At 37.2% G+C, this 13,592-nt stretch overlaps 1 protein-coding gene across 1 annotated transcript; it reads right to left on the reverse strand.

Annotated features, from left to right (window-relative positions):
- Positions 1 to 241: 241 nt before the first annotated feature.
- On the reverse strand, positions 242 to 8,402 carry LOC122050808 (protein DEHYDRATION-INDUCED 19 homolog 2-like). The gene is made up of 5 exons (XM_042611685.1): positions 8,149 to 8,402; positions 7,929 to 8,074; positions 3,437 to 3,514; positions 2,800 to 3,065; positions 242 to 483 (listed from the first exon to the last, which is right to left on the reverse strand). Exons 1-5 carry the CDS (start codon positions 8,261 to 8,263, stop codon positions 381 to 383), a joined length of 708 nt encoding a protein of 235 aa, XP_042467619.1. The 5' UTR covers positions 8,264 to 8,402; the 3' UTR covers positions 242 to 380.
- Positions 8,403 to 13,592: the final 5,190 nt, after the last annotated feature.

Genomic DNA, 13,592 nt, shown 5'->3' on the forward strand with positions numbered 1-13,592 from the left:
CAATATTTATATATCTATTATATAGAGGTTATATATATATACCATTGGCGTTCTGTACAAGTCTTCTGCAAGTCAACTGCAATAAAATGAGCACCTAGCTAGATAATGTTGAAAGCATCATGCATTATAAACAAGCCCCTATTGTGTGGCTGTCCATTTTCACTCTTACCAAACTGTATCTCAAGATAGTAAGAACTAAGTACAATCACACAATACATTGTTCTCTCCCGCCTCCTCACTCCTTAAATATGTAAACTTTATTTTAATATACTTGAATAGAATGAAGCTCATGAATGGCAAGAATTTGTCTGCTAGCATGCTTAGCTGTTTTCGTCAAGCATTTCCGAATACCGAATACCGCCAGCCATGAAATTTTTGTCTCACAATGTGCTGTCGAAGATGGTAGACAGAACAAGCTCTTGTACAAACATGCTCCTTCTTGCTCTCTCTTTCTGATCCTTGTCAGTTAGGGATGGTTCAACCCTGAGGTTTGTAATGCGTTAATCAAATGGGCTAATAGAAAAATTTAGAGAACAAAAACCTAAAAACAGTTAGAGAACATGGCATAATTCATTTGCTTAGATTTATTGTCCCAGTAAAAAAATAGAAAAGAAAATGGGAAGGCTACAACCATTACTAGATAAAGATCCTAATGTGTCAATTTTTTTTTCCCAGATGCAAATTTGTCGAGAAGTTTGGTTGCCCATAAAAAGAGGTGCAACCATTATTTGGAGCAAATAACCACTAAACAATGCTCACCAGCATTTTTTTATCTTATGTTAACATAGATACTTAAATAAGTAATGAAAATGCAAATTTTTCATGAATAATATTTGTTCTATATCATAACACATTTATTATCATTGAGCTTCTAGACTACAACTGCATATGTAAACATCAATTAACATTAGCCATAAACGAGACACAGTTTGAGTCTTTGCTAGGTTAGCTACAAAGAGAGATTTGATGTACCATAGAATGGTAACTTGTAGATAATCATATTTATACAACTAGGGATACGCCTCAAAAAGGAACTAACATTTAATGAAGGTTCATTGAAGCCCAGAAAGAATAGGCTAAATTTGTATGTAAAAAGAAAGCTATAGGTGGCCCATTTATTATGCAAACAATGCACTTTACCACACACAACCATGTAACTTAACTAAAAAATCTAGATCATTCTACAGCAGCAGATTAACCAAGAAATAGGGTAGTTACCTAAAACCAGTCAAGACAACTGTATTAAAAATTCCATATGATGTCTGAGGCTGCATAGGCAACAATTTCAAATCCAACCCACAAACCCACAGACAAAAAAATTAATCTTTTCTACTTCATATTGGGACTAAAGAGTCAAGAGGATGAAAGCCAAGTATATGATTATTAAAGCCAGCAAGATTACCCCAAACTTGTGAATTGAAACAAAGAACTAATCAGTTGTCCATTTTATAGATGATCAATGTATTCTACCACAAAATATGGAAAGAGGCCTTGTAAGAAAGGCAAGAAATAGGTTTTAGTTACCTAGAATCAGTTAAACAGGATGTATTCAATATTCTATTTGAAGTCTAAGGCTCCATATGCAAAAATTGTTCAAACCAACCCCACAAAACTCCTCACTTGAATCATTATATATATATATATATATTTACTAGATCAAAGGGATCTCCCTCAATCCCCTACACCTACAAATCTATCTGACTCAACCTCACTAATTGTAGAATCTATTGATCACCTTTGAACATCTATATATCACCTCAACTTAGCGTCTATCATTTTCTTAAGCTACACTTAATTGCTCTTGGAGAATAGCATGTTTTTATTTTGTGTTTTCATGTAACCCCACTTTCTCTGCATTCTTGTCTCAAGCAAAAGAATGGACATGTACGTATAAAAATCCTAATCTTTTACTGTATAATAAATGCTAATCAAAAGCAAGCATTTGGTTGGCACAAAAGTGATTCAACTATATTATTTATTCTCATAAAGAGTAAATATCGATGAGTTAATCTGTACAATATTGTTGCATGAACCAGTTTTAATTACCCAGTATTCTTTCAAGGGTGAACAATTCACAAGGTTAGGGGGGAATTTGGACTGTGAATTATTTTGTCCAAAAATAATTCCCAACTTAGAAAACCCTAGAATACTCAATCTTCACTACTAATTATGGAAATTGGCAAAATATTCTTTTTCCAACTGCGACAAAATGACTCAAAGACATTGACCAAGATTGCTAGGAATTCTACATTCATCATCCATGTGCTTCATTTGTTTAGCTTTTTGGTACTATTTACCCACCTGTAGAATTCAGGAAGACTTAATATATATCACTGATTCACTAATAAAAATGACCATCAAAGCAAGTTCTATAGATGATATTGCCGACCAAAGGACATAAGAATGAGAACTTCCTGATCATATAGTATTTTAAACTACTTTCCAGTATTACCTACTTTATCATATCAATGTAACTACTAGAGTTTGGATTGTATTTGATAAGAAAACAAAAACAATTCACCACCACTTTAAGCATTGAGTGTGTGTATTGATAACTTGAGAAGTTAAAAACGTTCTAAACACTAAGCATAATTTGCATGAAATCATAATGAAATTATCATACTTTAGACATTCTACCATCTTAAATGGTCTGAGCTTCACTTGGCTAAAAGGAAAAAAAAATAACAATTGATGTCAATCCAAGCACAAACTACAAAAAATATAAAAAAAAATAGCTGATAGCTTTCCACCAATTGCACATGCATCTAAAATGGGAGTTCAATCATAGAAATAGCATACCTCTCAACCAAGTTTTCATCAGAATTATTGCTGGTAAGGTTTCCTTCACTCAAAGATTCTGCTTGTCCTTCTTTTGATGATTCATCCAAAGACAACGTGTAAATTAGTGATGATATAAATGAATCAGTTGCTGCTGGAGGAGGAACCCTATGAGAAGATCCCCCTAGAAGAGTATGTAAATTGCCTTCTCTCAGATCCTTCCGAAATAGGGAAAGCATTGTATGAGAAGCTGATGATCCTTTATGATATTTTCTCCTACGTTGTATGTGATAGTAAATTAAGGAATTCGTACAGAAGCAAAAAATCAATTATTATCAAAATTCTGATATGGAATCAAATATTAACTAGCAAATCATCCAGCATCTATTATGAAAATAGAAAAAAAAAATCCATAGTTAGTACGAAGCATATGATTCCCCTATGATGCTTTTGCATCACAAACAATAAAAGAAGGAAGAATGTTGTAACCATATAATAGCAAATCATCAAGTAAAGCTGTATGAACTATATGCACTCGGGGGTTGTATTACGATTTAAATTTATAACTGGACCTTTCAAATTCCAACAATTCCATAATTGATAAATAACACAGAAACTCATTTTGCTAGAAACAATCAGAGGAGAACAAAAAGGATATCTTGAAGAAATTTCCATGTTGTGTCATCAAGTGTCCAACCAAGTCAACTCCTACACTAGCTGCACAAATAGGGCATACCTGCAAATGAAATATATCTCAACTATCATCAATCCCACTGAAAGTGAATCCAAAAAAAGCTCCAACAGAAGAAGAGGAAGTTGGTTCAACTGTCAGGTGCCAATAAACAATCATACATAGACAATACAAATAATAATAAAAAAAGGCAGCCTGGTGCACGAAGCTCATGCGATGCGGGGTCCCGAGGGAGGATCCATTGTACGCAGCTTTACCCTGCTTTTCGCAAGAGGCTGTTTCTAGGATTCGAACCCGTGTCCTTTAGGTCACAAAGCAACAACTTTACCGTTGCGCCAAAACTCCCCTTCAACAACTGAGGAAAAGAGATATATGATGTGCTACAGCAACTTAGTCGCCCTACAACAACTCAGATAAAGGAAAAAAGAGACAAAAAGAAGATTACTATTTCTGAATGTTTCTCTTAGCCATGCTTTTTCCTTAATCATATCATAAATCTGAATAGAAATATTTTTAGAAGTTCCTGCTATCATCGACCTTTGCTGGTCTTCTTTTTGTTCTCTTGCTATATTAAGATTCCCTATCTAAATCATTTGAATCATTGCATTTTCAACTTTTGGCAAGTAACACTATATATGAAGCATATCAAATCAAATTTACATCTAAAATTTCCTTTTTGTGGGAATTCAGACATCAGAATTCAACAGTCTCTTCCAGACGCGCATCCCCATTGTATCCATCCTGTTTGTAAGATTACTCTGTACAATGTAATTGTTATTAGTCCAACTCAAGAAAAAATTATTGTTGCGGCAACTAGCAGTCACAAACCTAGGTTTATTTTTCAACCTGGAATTTTAACAACACTAGGCTACCATTTTGATCTACAGTAGTTAAAGAAGTTAACATCATTATACAAACAAGACCCTAGTAGAATAGTGGTACAATTATACAAGATATAAGGGGCACTCCTCACTACATTTATTTCTTGGTAAATCACTAAAGCAAAAACATGAATTTTAAGGAAAAATTGAACCCATTAAATATTGAGATGTTATGATCTATTTACTGACTGATTTGAATTGAACTTATTTTAAATCTGAAATTTCATTTATAGGTTGATTGAGTTTTTTAGAGCTAGAACAATTAGTTGGCAGCCAAAGGAAGGAGAGGAGATGAAATGAAAATCTGATCCGATTTGATTGAAGTAGGACCTTTCACCTCTTCTTGTTGTTGTTCTGAACTTCTGATCATAAAAAATGTTGGGAGATTACAGTTATTCAGATTTTAATAATGTTATAATCTGATTTCATAACCGGTTAGGTATCTTGACATAGGAGATCAAGGAAGAGATTCATGGGACGTTTGGTTTAGGGGAATAGAAGTGGGAAACGGGAATAGGAATCATTGATTGCCATTGTTAATGTTTGGATTATAGGAATAGGAATACAAATAAGGGAATGAATCCTTAAAATTGGGTAATAACTCATTCCCATGTACCTCCCCTTCAATGAGTCATTACTCTATTTTCATCAATCAAAATATTCCCTTATTCCAAAAATGCCCTTGACCTAAAATTAAAATTTTCTCCCTTAATATCAAATATCAAAATATATTTATTTATTTTTTCTTTCATATCACTTCTCTCTCCTTATTCTCTCTCATCATATTTTCTCTCTCATCATTTTATCACACAGTCTCTCTCTCCTTAATCTCTCCTATCACACTCTTTTTCCTCTTTTTTCTCATTACACTTTCTCTCTCATCATACTTTCTCTCTCCTCAATCTCTTCCATCGCATTCTCTTCCTTCTTTTTTTCTCATCATACTTTATCTATCCTCAATCTCTCCCATCACACTCTCTTTTATCTTTTTTTCTCATCACACTTTCGCTCTCATCACATTTTCTCTCTCCTCGATCTCTCTTGTCACACTCCCTCCTTTTTTTCCTCAACACATTTTCTCTCTCATCATACTTTCTCTCTCCTCAATCTCTCTCATCACATTCACTGTTCTCTTTTTTTCTCATCACACTTTCTCTCTCATCATACTTTCTCTTTTCTCAATCTCTCTCATCACACTCTCTCTCCTCATTTTTTCTCATTACATTTTCTCTCTCTTCATCCTCTCCCATCATATTTTCTCTCACATAATATTTTCTCTCTCATCTTCTTTCATCATGCTCTCTCCTATCACACTCTCTTTTCTCATTTTCTCTCATCACACTTTCTCTCTCTTCATTCTTTCTCATCACACTTTCTCTCTCATCATACTTTCTCTCTCATCATTCTCTTTCATCATATTTTTCTCTCACATCTAATTTTTTCTCTTATTTTCCTTTAAGGGTAAAAAAGGAAATTTTGATTTATTCCGATAGAAAATATGCAACTAACCAAACATTGCTCTTAAGAGTGATATCCATGCTCATACTCATTCCCATTCCACAATACAATGATTCTCATTCCGATTCTTATTCCTAGGAAAGAACCAAACGCACCCTCAGTGCTTTAGGAAGTGTGTATAAGTCTCGTGTAAAAAAAATGTATTTTTATGAGTGAGATATAATTGACTGACCATAAAATGGATGCTTAATTTTGCGTATAAGTTGTTTGAACAAAGTCTCAATTTATAGTTGAAGGTATAAGAAGTAAAGGGAAACTCAAAAAAAATTAGTAGTGATTTAAATATAAATAATGATATAGCTTAGCATAATGAAAAATAAGATCCATATTCCATATTGCTGATTGCATAACATTTTGGGATAAAAAGGGCAAGAAATGACAGGTTAAACAGAATAATGGGCTTCATATGTGAGCATAACAAACTCAGATTCCAATTAAAAGATCACTGATAGTGCATCTAAAGTGATTACATTACTCATGGATGAGATGTAAATGAAATAGCACCAAAATGGATGGTTAGCAGATGCTCTGAACAGCATCAAGAATCGAGAAATCTTATGATCTATATACAAAAAGACACCCAAAAAAATATGAAATAGCATAATTTAAAATGTGAGGATTGAATATGATCAGCAAAAGGATCAGAGAAACAATCTCTAGGATCTGGTGGAGACTGTTCAAGTTTTATTTCAGTAGAAATCAAGCAATAGGGTGGGGGTGGAGTTCGAAAAAAAAAACTGAAATGGATTAAAATTGGGCAAAAATCAAAAGAGCACCCTTATTTTCATTATCAAAAAAAAGAATGCTCCATGTTGAAAAAAATATCAAAAGGACATCTTATCCTATTTTCATAATAGATAAGTGGGACCTCCTCCATGTTGGCCCTGGGACGGGTTGGCGGGGGGCGCTGGGGGCGAGCTTATTCGCCTTTTGCCACCATAATAAGTAAGTGGAGCAAAACTGCTTCAACTAATTTTGGTAAAAACTACATCAAAGTAGGCCAAAATTGTTCTAACTTTAATCAAAACTGGTCTAACATTAGTTAAACTACTTAATTAAAATTACTCTTAGGTAAAATTTCTCCAACTTGGTCACAACTACTCTAAAATTAACATTTATAATACTTTTAGCCAAACTACTATAAAATGTAGCAATTTTGGCTAAAACGACTATAATGGTGCTGGAATCAGGGTATTTTTGAATGAAAAATAGGATGGAGCACTCTTCTGATATATTTTTTTTCAACATGGAGCACTCTTTTGACGATTACGAACATAAGAGGCGCCTTTTGATTTTTGCCCATTAAAATTATATTTATCACATTGGAAGCAACAAGCAAATAAACAACTCTCGACAACATTTTTGAAGACCAAAGAGACAAATAAAATTAGTCACCAAGAGAAATTACATCATAGAAATTGTCCAAATAAACTAAAACCACCTATGAGAAATAATTATGTAAAAGGATATCCTATTAGAATCTAGTCTTGCAAGAAGCATAGTCATCGGCAATATCATGATGTGGACAACTGCTTAAAAGTAATCAGTGAGTATTTTCCCACTTCTAGTGCAACAAAATGGTGACTCTGAATAACGGCAATATACTATAATGGGTACTCTAGTTGGAGATTATTGAGTAAATTGGTGGTCAATTTTAGTGTATGAAATCAGAAAGCATAAGTCTGTTCCTATTGTATGATCATAGATGATAGTAGAATCAAGACTTACCACGATCTTAAGGAACAAAACATTGTAAGTTTTAATAAATAGAATAAGCATTTGAATTAAGATTTCACCATTCAATGCGACACCAGGAAGTTTCCATGAAAAAATACTGTATTTCAGAGAATCATCTATCATATTCATCAACACCCAGTAATCTTCATAATTTACAAGCTAAAAGCAACTAATCTAGTAAAAGCACCAAAAGGAAGAGAAGGAAACCTTGCAAACACCACCACCAAATGTTTGCTACCAAAATAACAATTTTCAACCAACATATCAAGATAGGAAACTAAAAGGCAATCATAAAATCCAAGGTCTGGGAGGGGCGGTGGTACCACATTCCTAGCCTCCGCAGGGTGCTCGTCATCGATGTGACAGCAGAGGCCGACGAAATCGAAATCCTCGGAGCAGAATGGGCAGGGGTACTCCGTGCGGAGATCATCTTCACCGCCATCGAGCTCCTCAAACCCAAGAAACAGATCTACAGACAATACAACCGATCAGGAATGACTTCGGCCTACAGCACAACAATCATAAATTCATGAACCACCGTACCTCTCCAGCTGCGAAGACTTGGATCTCGGGACGCGTCGACGTAACGCGACTGCAGCGCGGCCTGGTGGCGCTTCGACGCAGCTGCGGAGAACCGACTCCACGCATCGGATTCCATGGTTGATCGATCGGCCTCCCCAAGTCCTTGCTGACCCTAAGATTCTGGTGCCAATTCCGCCACGGAGAACTGCCACCCGCAGCACGAAAAAGATGAGAGAGATGGGGATGAGAAAGAGGGGACGGGAGAGAAGGGAAGCGAAGAGAAGGCGGAGATTTTAATTTTGATTTTTTTTTTAATTAAAAATTATTTTGGCAAAAAGGGTGAACAGCCGACCGACCGGCCTTCTCAATTCCACGTATTTGAACACAAGAATGAAACCCCATTTAGTTCACTTTCTGTCTTACCCGCCTCCGTGACCATGGGCCCACCGGTACCCATTTCCCACTGCAGATCAACGGTCGAGGCCGGCGTGCCATTTTTTTTTTTTTTGTTTTTTTTTCGATCGTTTGTTTGTAGTCTTTCCGTATCCCGTCAAGAAAAAAAAAAATTAAATAGTCTGTGTTTTAAAAAATATTTAAAATTTTTGATATTCAACGAAGAATACCAAATAAAGGGTTGTTTTGATTTTTTATCGAAAAAGCATCTCCCCTGATAAAAGAACATATAATTATCCTATGATATGATTCTCATTGTTATTTTACCTATCTCTTATCTATATCAAGCATATTACAATAGTTACGAAATCATATTTAATACATAGTTATAACAATAACGAAATTATAATGAATTTTTTCAAAACAAATAACTCAGAACCTTCAAAAAAGATTTTAAAAAACCTTTTTAAACTTAAAATCGAGTTATTATGGATTTCACTCAATATATAATCAATTGTATATCTATGAATAAATTTTGATTTGATAGATTATGTGTCATATGGTTTAATCCGAATGAAAAATTATGAACTCTTAAAATTTAGAATTTAACATTCATATTGTAGCAACTACAAAACCGTAGTTGCTATAATATAAATGTTAAATTCTAAACTTTAAGAAATCATAACTTTTAACTTACTAAACCATGAAATGCAGAATATATAAAATCAAAACTCATTCAAAGATCTATAATTGATTATAAAGTGAAACTTCTAACGACCTAATTTTAAATTCAAAAAAATATTGTTTAAATTCTTTTCGAAGACTCCAAACAATTTGTCTTAAAAAAAATCATGTTGTAACAACTTCAAAACTGTAGCCACTACAACTATGTAGCAACTATGAAATCGTAATTACTACAATGCTACGAATTATAATAGCTATAGTTTCCTAGCTGCTACAATGCGTTCAATTTAGGCGGGAGACATGATAATAATGAGAATATGCATTGTAGCATCTACAGTTTCATAACTATTATAATGCATTCAATTTAAACAAGGGTGACCAATTCCCAGGAGGAGACTGAGAACAAGGTGAGGTCGTCGCTCGTAGATAGAGAAAATCACAAAAGCATAGTGATCCTATCTGAAATTGGGGAAAATGACGTGCTGGGTAGGTTGCAAGACTTTGAGGTGGAAAGGGATGGCACCAAGAGCTCCTTTCTGTACACACCACAAAGAGAGTAAACAGAAACGTTAGAACAATAACCAGGGAGGGGGTCTCTGGCGCAGGCACTCTGACGCTCAAGTTAGAACTGTATCCAAGAAAGTGGAGAAGAAAATGAATAGTAGAGTAGTAAATGTGGATGCCTTTGCGTGAATGAAAACTGACGAGTGGAAAACTGAGCCTCATAGGTCTGACCAACACTTTGGCCAACTAACCATATATATTGGGGGGCCTTGCCCCTGAGGAGTGAATAACTGAGCTCTGGATGTCTGACTGATGCTAGGTCCTACCTGTTGTATGCTGGGAGACTTGTATAGGAGAAGTGGGGAGCTAAGTCCCGTAAAGTCCGATTGACACTGAGTCCGACCAATTGTATATTGGGATCCTTTCCCTTGAGGAGTGGGGAACTGAGCCACATAGGTCCGACCGGCACTTTGGCCCAATCGACCATATGGAAGGGGTCTTACTCCTGAGGAGTGGGGAACTGAGTTTCGTAGGTCTGACAGGCACTTTGGGCTGACCAATTATATGCGGGGATATTGCTCCCTCATAGGTCCGACCGACACTTTGGGCCGACCGGCCTTATACAGTGGGTTTTACCTTTAAGAAGTGGGGAACTGAGCCCCGTAAGTTAGACCGACTGTATATTAGGAGTCCTGCCTCTGAAAAGTGGGAAACTAAGTCTCGTAAGGTGAGTGGTCTCTCTGACTGCGTACACCCTGACTACCTCCTTGACTTTGACTGCCAACCCACTGTGGTTTTGACTGCCACCCCACTATGACTTTGACCGTCATCTTATTTTGATTTTAATTGCCACCTCACTTTTGGGGTCACCCACAATACGTCATACCACAAGCCCCCTTTGAAGTCTAGTGAAAGGAGGCTCATGATCGACTGACTAGACTCGAGTCCTATTACCGTCCAATCATCCGAACGACTGTTGACTCTGCTCATCATCAATCAATGTCAGCATTTATTTTTCTTGAAAACATGTTTTTCAAGAGTGTGATATGTAAGGTAGGGCAACAATGACGTGTGTGAGAGTATATTAGTAGAATGATTTGGTTGTCTCATTCATCATAAATGTTGCTTCATGGGCAAGCACCACGTGTTCCACCAACTCTTCATTCTCCGATGTGACATCTAATAAATGCCTTTTTTTTATGGATCAGTGGCCCCCGACGTAACAATTGCAACCAATCGGGCCATTTTGATCGGACAGTAGGATGTTTTAGAGCTCATGTTAAAAAGTCCTAAGCGCCTTAGGCAGTAATCCATTCATGCCTTGCCTTCTTTGATTTTCTTCTCCGGTGATTTCCACCGACTATCTTCCCTTTCTTGCAATCTTTGTTAGTAAGTGCTTTTTTCTGATCTTCCTTTATTTATCCTTTGTTCATCTATGGTATAAGATGTTGGTGCAGGGAGCACCAGGTGATCGAACCTAACTTTTGATTATGGTAAAGGGTCTAAAGTTAAGATTACTTGTTGTCTAACAAGGTTGAATAAGCTTACAGGAAAGTCCTAAGTGTTCTTAGGTAAAAGTCCTAGTGGATTCTAAGCAGGTGGAAAATCCTAGGGGGAGGTAACCCTAGGTGGTGGAAAGTCCTAACTGCGGTTAGGCAAGGTGAAGTCTTGGTGGGTCGAGCACTTTGGATGAAATCCTAGAGTCGGAGACTCTAGATAAAAATCCTAGTGGCCGTGGATCAGGTGGAAGTTTGGATGGGTCATGGAGTGGACATTCAACATGAAGACTTGAAGTCTTGGACTCTAAGCAAAAGTCTAGAGGGTTGTGGAGGACCGATTTGGCAAAGGTAAACTCTTCTGAGAGAAGTAGGTGAGGACGCGTTCCCTCAAAGATGGAACAGTAAGCGTCGATTCGATCTAGAGTTTCAACGAAACTCAAAGTCAAAACCAGACAGTCAGAAGCTGTCAAATTTATATTATATATATGGTTTATTGCCTGGACTAACTTCATTTTGCAGGAAAAAGCAAGGCTGGAAAAAACTAGTCCGGGCGCCCGGAAGGGGGTCCGGGCGCTTGGACTAGCCTTGCCCGGGGCAAGTGGTAGGCGCCCAGGCGGTCCGGGCACCCGGACTTGGTCCAGGCGCCCAGACCCGAAAAGTCATCCACAAACTGACGTAGAGTGCGCCGATTGGCCGGGACACGTGGTTAGAGCTGTCAGGCGGGCCAATCCGTGGCGGGGCGGGTCGGCCCGTAACGGGCTAACCATTTGGCGGGGCGGGGGCAGGCCGACTCGTCAACTTGGTGTGTTGGAAAATTTCCAACCCAACACAATCCAAGGCGGGTTGCAGGTTTGGCGGGCCAACCCGCGGGCCCATTATTTTTTAAAAAAAAATTTAAAAATATTTTATATTTTCAACATTTTACTTCGGAAAGATTTCATTAATTAAATGTATGCATAAATATGTATTTTGAATATAAATGGATACAAACGAGTACTTATGTTGGATGAAAAGTTCTATTTTTATTTTAAAATTATAATAAAGAAATATAATAAATTGACATAAATTTAGTTTACATATGTTTCTCAACCCGCGGGTCAACCCAATAATAAAAAAAGATAATAAATTGACATAAAACTTAGTTTACATATGTTTCTCAACCCGCGGGCCAACCCAAGTCCGTCGCGGGTCGACCCACGTGGATCGCGGGCCTAGGCGGGTCAGCCCGCGACGGGCTAGGTTGATAAAATTCCAACCCAACCCACTTAAATTGTTTGGCGGGGCGGGCCAACCCAACGGGCTCAACCCAAATTGATGGCTCTACACGTGGTCTAGGTGCCCGGAGGGGTTCCAGGCTTCTGAAACAGCCTATATAAGCAGCATTCGACCTGGAGCTTGATGACGACATTCAGAACGACTTCTGCAGTTGCACACTGCTCCGATAAAGCCCCGACGACGTCCAAAAGCTCCGACGATGACTCTGCTGAAGCTTTCATCCTACAAAGTCATCGGTATTCTTAGTTTTCGAATGACTTGTAATTATTTCAAACTGCACTTGTAATCTTTACGAATTGATTAGTGATTGCCCATTGAAAGCACTCTCACATGCGGGCCTTAGAGTAGGAGTCGCCACAGGCTCCAAACCAAGTAAATCTTGGTCGTGTTAGCGTTGTTTGCTTTTCATTTCTATCTTTATTCCGCTATGTTTTACTCAACTTTTTAAACGAACGAATTAGCCACGAGCACTATTCACCCCCTCTAGCACAATGATCCTACATAAGAAACTTTCACCCTTTGGTACACAACCATTCATTCTGATTTCGACAACTATGACCATGAGATGATTCGTCTATTCTTAGAAATCCCTAAACACCTACACATTCTTATTCCTAGTCTACAAGATCATCCCTAGTCCCCATTGTCTTCCTCCAGACTACATTGTCTTCTTCAAGGATCAACTTCAAACCGGTTTGTGTTTTCTTATCCCTTCTTTTCTATCTGAAATAAGAGAATACTTCCATATTCCATTCTAGCAACTTACTCCTAATGCCTTCCACATAATGTGTGGAATGACAATCTTATTTTGCTTGTATGATATCCCCTTGACCCCTCATACATTTCATTATTTTTGTTATCCTAAGAAATCAAAGCCCTAGTTTTTTTTCATTTTAATCACATCCCAAGGCAGTCTTCTTCAAGAAATTGTCTTCATTTAATAAGGGGTGAAAATCTCATTTCTTCTTTATACAAGTATCCGACCCCGTGTCTTACCTGACTAATTGGCAAGTGGGTCTTTATCTCATTCCTGAGTTAAGAGACTACCACCATCATTCTACATTTGTATCCACTTTGGAGAAATTGGTCGACCTACAGTTCAACATCCCT

This window comes from Zingiber officinale, chromosome 1B, assembly GCF_018446385.1.
Source record: "Zingiber officinale cultivar Zhangliang chromosome 1B, Zo_v1.1, whole genome shotgun sequence".
Lineage (NCBI taxonomy): Eukaryota > Viridiplantae > Streptophyta > Magnoliopsida > Zingiberales > Zingiberaceae > Zingiber > Zingiber officinale.

Coding starts and splice junctions, on each gene's coding strand:
- LOC122050808 (XM_042611685.1), bottom strand. CDS start 8,263: ATGGAATCCGATGCGTGGAGTCGGTTCTCCGCAGCTGCGTCGAAGCGC. Junction 3,515..7,928: donor CTGCGGAGGCTAGGAATGTG/GTACCACCGCCC, acceptor TTTCATTTGCAG/GTATGCCCTATTTGTGCAGC. Junction 3,066..3,436: donor AACATGGAAATTTCTTCAAG/ATATCCTTTTTG, acceptor ATTTACTATCAC/ATACAACGTAGGAGAAAATA.